Here is a 13,310-nt window from a genome sequence, read left to right on the forward strand (position 1 = left end):
TAATGGCATGGCAGAATTACAAGTGCAGCCTACAAAAAGCGTGCAATGGCATTGGTCACGTGATGGTTGCAGCTGCCACTCCCATCTTTGTTGAGGCTCAGATGACAAAGGAGGAAAAAGCTCCACAACAAATGTGCCCACTCAAGGGACTTTAAAAAAATAATATTGTACACAGTGGGCATTGCCTCATACTTAAACAACAAAATCATCTACAACGTACAAGAGAGAAACTGCTCTGGCATCAGCAGATGCCACTATCACAGAAGCGAGCAAGAAAGATTACAAGCATTCTGCAGATTTCGTACACATGTCCACATATAGTGCACATATATACATGGCACATATAGTATGAAAGGTATGCAAAGAAAAGATGTGAAGCATAGAAGAAGCAAACTCACAGACAGTGAAGTTTAGGAAGACTCCAGGCCACCACTGTCCTATAAATGGGATTTAGATTAAGAAGAGTTGCAGAGAGAAAAGGACAGAAGACCCGCAATGACAGAAAGCACATTCCATGCAAAGCTTGGAAAGCGGGGGAAAAAAAAGAGCAAGCAGTTTAGTTTAGTTTAGTTTATGGGGGTTTAACGTCCCAAAGCGACTCAGGCTATGAGAGATGCCGTAGTGAAGGGCTCCAGAAATTTCGACCACCTGGGGTTCTTTAACATGCACTGACATCGCACAGTACACGGGCCTCTGGAATTTCGCCTCCATCGAAATTCGACCGCCGCGGCCGGGATTGAACCCGTGTCTTTCGGGCCAGCAGCTGAGCACCATAACCACTCAGCCCCCGCGGCGGCTCAAAGAAAGCAAGCATAGCAATGACCAAACTCTACACACACATTAGTTTGATATTTTGCACAAGAAGGAGAGAATTCTGTGACAAGGTCATGAAGCACACCTAATTAGTTGCACCCTTCTCTGGAAAACAAAAAAAATTGCTTGTGTGAACCATTTCACTGCCACCGAGAGCAGACTGCATAGAGTACGAATTACACCTGGACACACCATGCACCATGATGCGCATAACCACGAGAAAAACTTATGCATATGTGTTTACGAAGTACCACTAACAGTGCTACTTTAAAAGGCATAAAATGACAATGGACACCACTACATGGGTCAAGTGCATGCACGTGCAAATGACATGTTGACAAAAAGACAGTGTAATCAGAAGACTCACCATTTCCAAGTCCTACAAAGAACTTCGCCACGCGGTTTGTAGGCAGCCCCCATGATGTTGCTAAAAAATACTTCGTGTCCTTATGGTCTCCTTTGATTTTGAAGTAGCAGTCATAAAAGACGTTCACCTGAAGGGTGGAATGTTGTGCGAGTCGGTATTGATCCATGAGAAAAGGAGCGCGAAAACAAGACGACGGAGGAAAACAGAACACACAGCACGAGCGCTGTGTTCACCTGAACACAGGTGTGAACACCTGAACCTGTGTTCATGGTTCACCTGAAGAGTGTTCAATGAAAAAAAAAAGAAAAAAAAGAAAGGAAATTAATGTCCTTGTGCGCTCTATTCAGCAAAACAGGCCGCGACAGATTTTCCGGGCACTATTTAAACCACATAAAAAACCAACCACTTGTGCATTCGCAAACTGGACTGCGCCGATGATGATGCCAAAAAATAACTGACGAAAGCACGGGGAGGGGTCCCAAACAGTGCTTTTGCATTTAAAACCTGCAAGACTTCTGAATGATAAAAGCCTCGATAAAGAAACAGCAACAGCCTGCATCTACAACCTATTCCCAGTGAGCTGCCTAGATGGACATTGATTTGTTTTATTTGGATGGGTAGATGGAAGGCAGGAGCGTCCCCTTTGAAATGGGGTGATGGCAGTTGCCACCATGCTCAGCATTTTTTTCGTTTATTTCTGTTTAACTGTGTTGTAAGTTATTAAAATTTGCCATTTTCTTTAAATATGTCTTCCTACACTTTTAACCTTATGTCACCTCTCTGCTTTTGAGCCACCAATCTTCCAATCACTTTTGCTAATTTCTACCGCAGATTTATTTACATTACTATTGTTATCTCTAAACCCTAGGGCCCCAGGAAGAGTGACTGTGCCAGCATCGGCATCGGGATGGATACCATCACATTTTAGTATGAGGTGTTCTATTGTTTCTACAGATTTACCACACCCAGCACATGTGTCATCTTCTTCGTTAAACTTCTTTTTATAGCTGCAAGTCTTAAGACATCCTGACCTAGCATCAAAGAGTAGCGCACTGCCTCTTGAGCTATCATAAAACGCTTCCTTCCTGATCTGCTGTTTCCAGTATCGATATAGTTCTACACTTTGCTTCTTTTCTATTGAATTTATCCAATTTTTACCTTCCGCGTTTATAACCTGTCGATAAATGCTCTGTCTTTCTCCGGCCTCGTATCTGGCATACTTACTGGTTAGCTTCCTAGTTCTTTTCAGCCTTTGTGAGTCAACTCTCTTTCTGTATAGGTATTTAAATACCGATGGATAGATGGATGGATGGATGGATGGATGGATGGATGGATGGATGGATGGATGGATGGATGGACGGACGGACGGACGGACGGACGGACGGACGGACGGACGGACGGATGGCTGGATGGATGGGTGGATGGATGGGTGGATGGGTGGATGGGTGGATGGGTGGATGTATGGATGGATGGATGGGTGGATGGATGGATGGGTGGATGGATGGTTGGATGGACGGACGGACGGACGGACGGTGGATGGATGGATGGATGGATGGATACGGCTGAACCCTTTAAATCGGGCGGTGGCTCAAGCCACCTAGCCATGACTTATGAAATTTTACTCTTCTCTAGATTTTAGCCACCAATCAGATAACCTTTGCTTGGTTACTTCTACCCACTTAAAATCTACTTTCCCTTCACTGTCCTTAAACCCCAATGCCTTGGATAAATCAGCCCCGCTGCTTTCCACTGTAGGGTGAAGCCCTTTACAGAAAAATATCAAGAAAAGTACCAAAGTATCAAGATGCAGCGCCCTCTGGGGAGTGCAAGAATTTTCGCCTGCTGCGCAGAAAATCGGTTTAAAAGAAAAATGAATGTGGATTAGCTCAGCTAATCCAGGATATACAAAGCGAAAGCAGTCGAGTTTACTGTGTTCATTGGCTTTGGCGTTGACAACATTCTAGACGCCGATGATTTTAAGGAAAGGGAAAGGCATATGCACTGTGTGCCTGCATTTGTTTTGACCTTGAACCGACCCTGAACTACAAGACAGCTATGACTACACTCAGCCCTCGCTGAAACCGAGTGCTCGCCTTTGTCCCTTCACAGGCCGCGTTGCGATCCCAGACCACACAGGGGTTAGGGCGGCGTTCGTTGTGTTCACTGGTAGTTGGCGTTGACAACATTCTAGACTCCGACGATTTTAAGGAAAGGAAGGGTGCATAACTGACTCCCTGGGTGAGTGCACACCTCCATTGCCCTTTGAGGTACATGGCGTGGTGAGAGAGAGATGTGGCCTGCATGCATTAGCACTGACAACATTGTGGCAGACATGCGGCACTGCAGCAATAGGCCACAGCATTCATTGGGTGACCAACCTCTCGCGATCAACCATTAACTGCCACCTGCCAGGGTGGCAGAAGGCGCGCTGCCTTTCCAGTGTGCGGAACGCACCCAACATTACAGACGCCAAGCCACGTCTGCTCAGCTGGATCACGTGGTCAGGCAGCAGCCGCTGGAACCCCAGCACAGTGACGGTGAAGACTCAGCTCGACGGCGCGGTAAAGTCACGTGACGCGTTGCTATGGCAGCGGCGCAGCAAGGACGTTCAAGGTCAAAGTGCAGCCTACGGCGAAATCGGTGCCACTAGGTCAGTAAAGCTTTCGCTTTAAATGTATGTAGGTGTTGTAGGCACAATCTGTCCCCCATTCACTTCTTCAAAGAAGGAGCTTTGAAAATGTCTTGCTATAGGGTATTATCCCAGCAACACAAGGTATTGGGAGCATTTTATGCTGCATGGTGCCTTGGTTGCTAAGGTGAAATCGAGTGTCGCCCTTCTAGTCTCCATGACAGTCAATGTGAGCATGGGATGGCTACTGGAAGGATAAAACCAATCATGGCACTAGTTCTGGGGCGTTATCAACAGGTGCAAGAGGCCTGGGTGCCGACCGCCTGGCTACCAACTGTTCAAGCGGCTGTATCTTCTGTGGTGTTGTTGAAAGTGTGAGATAAAGCGTGAACTGCAGCGCAAACACTTACTGCACCACCAACAGCCATGGTGTAGTGAGGCATAGCCTGCTGCCTACCATCCAAGCGGGCATGGAACTCGGCAGTTCTACATATTCATTTTAAGAAAAATCGCATTTGATACATAAAGTTAGAATTGCATGTGTTTGTTACAAATACTCAGGAAGAGTTCGATACAGCCAATAATTTGTAATATTTGTATTCATCATAACGAGGCTTGAATGTATATGTAAGCACTTTCTCAAAGATCTTCAGGAAAAACTGTAAAGGCACACTTACCAACTCGATCTTAGACTCTCTGAGGTCAAACAAGCGGCAAGTGTTGTACTTCTCACTTACACCAGGATACTTGTGTTCAAAAAGGTTAAAGTAAAAGCCACGTACATCTGTAACACCAACATTTTAAGCATCAAAGATATGAACGCAGCCACACATTCAGCATATGCAGGACATTCAGCTAGGTCCCAATGCAGCCAACAATATGTGCAACATCACTCACACTATGACAGCTGTCACACCATCAGGTTTGTCGCGAAGCAGCGACAAGTCCCTCGAATGTCCACTACGTTCTTCTAATCTTGCTCAATCAGAAAGCCCCACTCATAGCCAGGCTAACGGCTCTTCTGTGTCTTGTCTGCCAGCAGTCGTTGCAAAAGCCACATTCAAAAAACACATACTAGCATTGGAAGCAGGCTTTAGGAAGAACATGGTGGGCACAAAATGGTGTCAATAATGCAAATGCTCTTGCTCCTTGACCTTGCCTTACGAGGCAGTCAACCAACGTTTATAGACTTTTTTTTTTTTGCACAAATCGAACGCTCTTTTCCCAAATAAACAAATACCCAGCAGTAGTACTGAGGAACACAGCAGAACAATTTAAAACCTAATGTTTCTATTTGGTAGTCTTTCTGAATGGTGGACGGCGTCTGCAAAACCCTGACATCGAGAACACGATAAAGAGTCAGCATAACAACTCTATGCAACTCTATGGACACGACAACTAGCATGCCACCTAGGTGATGTGCAATGGCAGTAATGAGCATGACATTAACCACGACACACAGCTTTTGTTAAAACTACAATTTAGAACGCTAAGATGGTCTTAAAGAGCTATCGATCAAATAAAACTGCCGATATATACAACAGACACCAGCAACCACTTTTGCTAGCAACAGCACTGCCAATGCCAGCAGCATTGGCATTGGCAAGTATAGTGGTGGCACAATAAAATGCAGTATATTCACTCCAGGTGTCTGCCATGTTAGCTGTAACAAGAGAACATAGTGTGTTGCTACCTCAGACCTGACTTTCCTCGCTAATTTAAAAACAATTCCTGCCGAGACTATGAGTTCTGCACTTGTTATTGCCACCATGTGGTGATACCAGAATATGCCAATATTTTTATACTCATCACCAACAGCAAACTCTCCCTTTAAGCCCACTTGGGGGCTTGTGTTTCGATGTCCTTTAATTCACATTTTGTTGCCAGCTTTGCTTTTCTAGAGTATGCCTCATTTCACAGGCTTCAAAGAGGATGTACTGAAAATGCAACAAGCTCCATGGTGAAGCTAAACAAAATGAGTTTGCCCTTGGGGCTCTTCGGGTAGATTTCTACAAAGAAAAAGAAACTCCATAATTTTCACCCTTTTCCCCAAGAGGATTTACTCCCTCTTCAGTTAATTCCTTCTTTCCATCCATTGGGGTTTACTCCATTTGGGCCAGAGCGTGCTTTGAGCACATTATAAAATGTGGAATGCAATTCTCACTGCCGACATGAGTGACACATTTCTGCAAGGCTAAACGGTTCTAATGAATTTCTTCTCTCCCACAGTTCTGGTTTGGATTTCAGCAGTCAAACAGTGTCTGTTCGCTGTGACGTATCAGTAGACTTCTGGTCAAGTAAGGCGTAAGAACACTAGGATATAATTCTCGCTTCTTCATTTTAATTCACTCCAACTCTTATACCAGCAAATTCCAATGGCCAGAATGAGAATGAATAAACAAGTATTAATAACATCAAAACATTTTTTTATGCCTTATGCCTATTTTGCCATTCAACCTTTTCTGTGTGCCAGAAGTACTCGCAATATTCACTCTGAAATAGTTAGAAAAAATTACTATTTGCTTCGAAACAAAAAAAAAACACTATTTGCACATGCCTACTAGCATATCATTACAAAGAATGAAGACAGAACTAAAATTGGCGTCTGCATCCCTTTAAGGAAGTCTTGAATCACTATATGCTTTCCCAAACAACCTATGCCAGAGAAATCGCTTAGACAGAAGAAAAAAAGGAAAGTACTACATATTCATCGCAGAATGTCATTAACAACTTAGTGCAATCACCAATACTTGAATCTAACTAAACATACAATGATGAACACAGCCAAAAGCAAGCTGCTCAATTCATTCAGCAGTTTCAATGGTTACAGTACAACTAGACCTAAATTACTGCTTTGCAAGGAGATTATTTTATCATTTCAATGTTTCAGTAGCCAACTCTTCAGCATCACCCCTCTGCAGCAAGAGTTGAAAGACAGAGACTCTGAGAGGTAAAAATGCAGCATACCTTCGGAACTGCTGCTGAAGGAAACGTTTAATGCAAGTTCATCATTTTGGTAAGTTGAGAGGAAGATTTGGTAATCCAAATCTTCCAGAGAAGTGACCACCTTCTCTTCGTCCATGTTCCAGGAGGAAAAGTTGTATGTACGACAACCTGAGAAACAAATGGCAAAATTCACAAATTGATGGAAATGTGTATGATGCACCAATGTGTTAAAGGAGTGTGGACACGGAATATTTGTCACACATTTTTTTTTTATGACACCCGAGATACTGACATGGATCACTGCGTCGCAGCTCAACAACGCCCCGTTAATAATTTACAACTAAATTTCTTATGACAGTCTCAAGTTCGTTTTCAGCAGATGAAAAGTGGCTGTGATGCTACTAACATATGTGAGGCATATAAAACTGCCATAAATCAGCTTTTTGCTTACTCACTATCAATGCCACTCATGGGGTAGGCTAGCATAATAGTTGGAGAAAAGCTGTGATTATATTTCAGTTTTTGTACACCTCACATAATCTCAATGCTACTTGTGACTTCGTTGTCACCTAAATCAAATCTGAAACTGCACAAGAGGAAACATTTAGTTACCATGTGAAATTTGGCTATAGCCAGTAAATAATTTAATTTACTGGTTAAAGGCAAATTCCACCTGGTAGTCAATGTTTACTAATGTCTCGAGGATTAATTCCCCTCCCTCTACAAAATGAAAATTAGTGTTTCCACCGCTTTCAGCAATGACAGAGAGTTCTCCTGATTGAAGGAAAGAACATATGTATTCCACTGATCAATCTTTACTGTACAGTGGTAGCATGAGACCAACTGCCATGGTTGAAAAGTCACAAACTGAATGCAATAACGTCATTTAAAGCAATTGACCCGGAGCTTTCTCTAGTACCATATGAAACTGGCAAGGATAGTGAGAGATATGCTGAACCAACTGAGTGCGCTACTGGTTTGAGCAGCAATTTTTTAAACACTTTGCTTTTAAACAGCACCATAAACATTTGCCCTTCTCATACTTATTATTGGTAAAAGTTGGTAGCCTTGCTTAGAAATATGTGCTAACGCCTAACCCAGTTGTACCTAGGATCACTTTAAAACCAGCTCCTAATAATTATTGTTTACCAGTAAGCTAAACCATAAAAAACATAGCTACATATAAAAGAAGAATTTTTATCTTTAGCATCATCATGCACAAGAAAGAAGCAAGAAGAGCCTGCAACCATGCTTGAGTTCATGAAGAAAATTAATCAGAAAGCCCTGATCTTGGAGACATTCCACCAAGAATGAAATATGCATCTCATGGGCCCAAAACACCTGTAAAGAAGGTGAGCACTACTCTTCTGCTGCAGCACGACAGCTCCCCTTGCATCCTGATGGACCCATATGCGGACAGAAAGTATGACTACATCATATAGACTGATCATATAGCAGTACCAAAGCTGTGAAATGTTGTTTGGTCTTCCGTTTGTATTTCTCGCACTCGCTGGATGGATGGATAGATGAATGATAATGGCTTTACCCTTGGTATCGGGTGATAGCTTGCGCCACTTAGCCAAAGATTTCTTCCTTTGTTAAACTTTTGTCCTATTTCGCTTTTAAAATGTCTAATTTGACTATCTTTTTTCTCTTCAAATTTATCCCTCCCTCCTCCACCAATCTCTAACATCCCCTTTGCTAAAGCCATAGCTTTCTTATCCATTCTTCTGTCCTCCCCAGCAAATCCCAGCACCCTCTCGGTTCTTTCGGGAAGGGCAGGACAAAGTTCTGTGCACCTCAAAACTCTTTCCGGAAGGGCAGGACAAAGTTCTGTGCACCTCAACACTAAGTGCTCTATGGTCTCAGTTTCAGTTCTACAGGTAGTGCTTCAGGAGAGCAAGCTGCCGGGCTAGTTGGTGATGCATGTTGTAAACTTGGAAGCGCAAAAAACCGGACGACGGACAGAGTAAGGGAACACAAAAAACAGGTTCACGAGCGCTACTACCAACTGTTTATTCATGCTGAGGTACAGAAGTTATATAGGAACAGAATTGTCGAGCATGCGCGTGGAAAAGGCACACAAACCGCACAATCACACAAACCGCACATCAGACATGCGCACAAGTTAATCAAAAAAAGAATCTAAAAAGGCACATTCCGATGAATAAACATGTACAGACGTGTCACTGACACAACGATCGGACAGCTTTCGGATATAATAAGCCTCTAGAACGAGCCTAGCCTTATCATTGTCGCTCTTGCCTAGAACCGTGGTTTTCTCCAACCTTGCCCTACACGTGCACGAAGCAATGTGACGCACGATATTAGCACTAGTGTCTTTGTTTTCTATGTTTTTGGCATGCTCCCGTAGCCGGTCATTAATACAGCGGCCAGTTTGGCCAACGTATGAAGCCCCACATGAGAGGGGAATGCAGTACACCACTCCTATTGCACATTTGGTGTAGGCGATCCCATGTTTTTTGTTGCAGCCCCTGCCGGCACAACCCATGATGCGGGGGCATAGCTTAGATAGCTTATTGGGTGCTGAGAACACCAAAGGCACACGGTGCCTGCCCGCCACTTTTTTTAGGTTGTGCGTGAGTTGGTGTACGTAAGGGACCACCACCGGCGTCGAAGAAGGGGGCTCAGACCTTTTTTGGGCGCCTTTGTGCTTCTGCAGGAGGGTTTCAGCAACAGCTGAAATGACCGGGCCAGGGAAGCCAGCAGATAGAAGTCGCTCAACCTGATCATTGACACTGTTGAATTTTATGAGGGCAAGATTTTTGAAGCGCAGACTCCAGGCAAAGCGACGCAATACCTCGTTTAACCACCTTGGAATGAGCCGAGTCGTAGCTGAGGAGCTCTTTGTTGGCTCGGGGGGAGTACATCCAGCAAATATGGTCTCGGCAGAACATAAGCTTGAGGTCTAAAAAACGCAACGCCTGACTGTCAGGTAGTTCATGGGTAAAAACTAAACCTTTCCCAAGTCGATTAAAAGTATTTAAAACCAATGAAACAATATGGTCAAGGGATGTAGAGTTCCCTGGTCTTAAAATAATTAAAAAGTCATCAACATATCTAAAAACTTTAAAAACTGGCCCCCCTTGAAAAGTCTGTGCAAGAAGGCGGTCAATTGAAGATAAAAATATGTCACATAAAATCGGAGCTACACACGAGCCTATACAGATACCTTTACGCTGCAGAAAAAACTGGTTGTCATGAGAGATTAAAGTTACCTGCAAGTAGTATTCTAGTAATCTTAAAAATTATCTACCGAAATTGCAGCTGAGTTCTGGAAGGCCACAGCCCCCGAGCCTTCAATGCTTTCTCTGACCGAAGCTAACAGCTCAGCATGTGGAACAGAATAAAACAAGTCTTGTATATCAATGGAAAAGGCTAAATCCATCCGATCGTTGGTCTGCACAAAATTGGCAACTTCTTGTGACTTCTTAATCAGAAAGGGGTCATCAACGGGAATGTGTTTAAGCTTGCTGAGCAAGAAACGGCTGACGTTGTGTTGCCACGAGCCCTTCTCGCTAACAATAGTTCTAAATGGCATATCCGGTTTGTGCGTTTTTGCCGAGAAGAAAACATCCAGGGAATTCTTTGAGCTGGCATTGATGGCAGTTGCCAAGGACGACAAATGTAGGCTGCTGCAAAAGGCAATGAATTTTGTTTTCACCCTGGCTTGGCTTCGGCAATGATAAGGCTAGGCAATGAGGCAAGAGCGGCAATGATAAGGCTAGGCTCGTTCTAGATGCTTATTATATCCGAAAGCTGTCCGATCGTTGTGTCAGTGACACGTCTGTACACGTTTATTCATCGGAATGTGCCTTTTTAGATTCTTTTTTTGATTAACTTGTGCGCATGTCTGATGTGCGGTTTGTGTGATTGTGCGGTTTGTGTGCCTTTTCCACGCGCATGCTCGACAATTCTGTTCCTATATAACTTCTGTACCTCAGCATGAATAAACAGTTGGTAGTAGCGCTCGTGAACCTGTTTTTTGTGTTCCCTTACTCTGTCCGTCGTCAGGTTTTTTGCGCTTCCAAGTTTACAACAGGTAGTGTTTAATATATCCACTTCTTCAAATTTGACCTGTAGGTTTTCATTCTCAAAACCCCTGTCCTATCTCCGAAAAGCAATGAAATGCCCCACGAGTTATCAAATAAATACTCTTTCTTTATGTCCTGTTTTTGTGTCCTATATTTTCCTTGCTTCTTTCCTTCCACATCTTTTTTACCTCCTTTACCTCTGTTTTAACATTCGTATTTTGATGAGCACCATCCCTCAATTGTAGGCACTTCACACTTGGCTTTTGGGTCCTTTTCGTCCATTTTGTGTTGATACCATTCATGTATAGATACTTGTACACCTTTTCTGCCCACCTTGTTTCCTCCATTTGGTCAGTCTCTGATCATATTTCAGGTCACTGATAGCCTCTCGAACTTCGAACGACATCCAACCCATGTCTCCCTGAATTCCCTCATTTGTAGTGTTCCCATATGCACCCAAGGCTAACCTGCCTACACTTTGTCCGAGTTCTAGGCTTGATTGCACTTCCGCTTTCATGCACGGGACTGCATTTCTGAACGTGAGGCCTGGTACCATAATTCATTTCCATACACCTCTAACAACCTCATACCTATCATAGTTCCATAGTGCTCATGCTTCATAATGTCAGCGTTCCTTTTCCCTTTGCCCGTTAGAATCCTTTCTTGCTCTTCCAGATATTTTTTCCTTGCATTTTTCCTTGCAGATATTTTTCCTTGCAATCTTACCGACATATTCAAGAATGAAACTTAAGTTCTGACTTAAGTTCTGGCTAAAGTATAAGTGGCGAATAAAGTTTCAAAAATGGCATTAAGCAACACTTATGAAAGTAGCGCTTTTAGATGTAAGTAGGCACCATGGGAACGAGGCTAAGCAAACATTTCTGTATATCTAATAAATTCATGAACAAATAAACAGAAGCGCTGCCAAAGCTAGCACATCTGCTCACGCAGGCTAAGTCTGCAACTAAGAAATTGTTCACCATACAACCACAGTGACCACAGACATGTTTTGTTGCGGCAAATCTGAAGTACCGTGAATGGCAATCTTCTGCACTTCGTTTTACCTCTTGCCATGCTTTCGTCCTGCGATTCATCGAGACTTATAGAAGTAAGAATGACATGTGGCGGTATGGTATGTGGCTCGTATGGCGAATCACTCTTATTCCATCCGTGCCTAAAAAGTAGTCCCCACTCGGCGAAAACTATAGCCAGAGGGCCTGAACACTGAGTGCCTCGCAGTGTTAACCATGATTTTCAGTGCTAGCACTTTGTTTGCACACTCACTGAGGATTCGAGAAGAACAAATGATACGTGGTGCCGGAGTAATATGGTTTCGCGGACACACTACATCCGAAGCCTCCGCAGCGTTGCCTGCTATGTATGGAACGCTGTATAGCAATTGATATACGCCCTGGCCTTCCAGCATATAACCCGCATCAACTCCTACCTTACTCTACGCTAACCTCTTTTCTATTTGACTCACGTATATCATGAAAAGAAGAGGCGATAGTGGGCAGCCTTGTCTCAGCCCACTTTTAATTTTAGCTGGTTTTGTATTTTCTCCCTCTCATGTTACCACCGCCTCATTATCTGAATATACACACTATAGAAACTCAACGAGATTTCCATCTAAGCCATGTCCCTTCAATTGGTCCCAAAGCTTCTCCTGATTCACATTCTCATATGCCCCCATGGTATCCATAGAGGCCTGAGACTTGCCTTTGTTATCTCTATACACTGAGGTACAACGAATAGGTTGGCCTCCAATCTTCTGTCCTTTCGGAAACCGTTCTGCAGTTCTCTAAAGATCTCCTCATATTCTGTCCATTCTTCCATTCTCATTTTTACCATCTGTATTGCTAGCTTTTATGTAACTGATGTAACCATAATTGGTGAGTAGGATTTAATGTTCTTGTTTCCCTTATCTTTGCATATTAGTGTCATCCTGCTCAATCTAAAATCTTTTGGTATGCCTCCTCCCCCTATTATCTGAACACTGATTTGTCGTAATTTCAATTTGCTTTTTTGGTCTGGTATGTTAACTAATCTCAAAGGTATGCCATTTGGTCCTGTCGCTGTTCTCATGGGAGCCAGAGCTTTCTATTCTGTCCCATTCCTTTGCTGTCTTCTTCCTGAGCTCTTCCTCCCCTGCCCTGTTGCAGTCATTGCTATTTTCTATTTCGTTCGTTCACCTGAGGCAGCGCAAATGTTGCCTCGATTGTTTCTCTTATATATTCCTGCGCTTCCTCTCCCTCTACTCGTTTCCCCTCCTGTGTGGTCAGTGAGTATTGGAGCCCCCCTCTCTTCTTCCCCTGAGACCTTATGTGCTCCCAAAACCTCTTTGCAGCATTTCTATCTTTTTATTTATCTCCATCATCCACTGGACCTCTGCTTTTCCTATTTTTGCTTGAATTAATGCCGATGCCTCCCTTTTGGTATTTATTCCATTTTGAATCCACTTCACCTGATGTGGCCTCCCTTTTATGCTAACCTGTGCTCC

The 13,310-nt window shown here is 43.5% G+C and overlaps 1 protein-coding gene across 5 annotated transcripts in view; it reads right to left on the reverse strand.

Annotated features, from left to right (window-relative positions):
• The window catches only part of LOC144136653 (uncharacterized), a 42,553-nt gene that overhangs the window by 26,901 nt on the left and 2,342 nt on the right, over positions 1-13,310 (reverse strand). For all 5 annotated transcript variants that reach the window (XR_013315651.1, XM_077669169.1, XM_077669173.1 and 2 more), the window contains exons 3-5: positions 6,777-6,923; positions 4,487-4,593; positions 1,181-1,307 (exon numbers count right to left, since the gene is read on the reverse strand). Coding sequence is in view for 4 of the 5 variants with exons in the window: in XM_077669169.1 (XP_077525295.1) it covers positions 1,181-1,307; positions 4,487-4,593; positions 6,777-6,923 (381 nt within the window). In the remaining variant the exon portion in view is untranslated. The remainder of the gene's footprint in view (positions 1-1,180; positions 1,308-4,486; positions 4,594-6,776; positions 6,924-13,310) is intronic.

Source organism: Amblyomma americanum, chromosome 6, assembly GCF_052857255.1.
Source record: "Amblyomma americanum isolate KBUSLIRL-KWMA chromosome 6, ASM5285725v1, whole genome shotgun sequence".
Classification (NCBI taxonomy): Eukaryota; Metazoa; Arthropoda; class Arachnida; order Ixodida; family Ixodidae; genus Amblyomma; species Amblyomma americanum.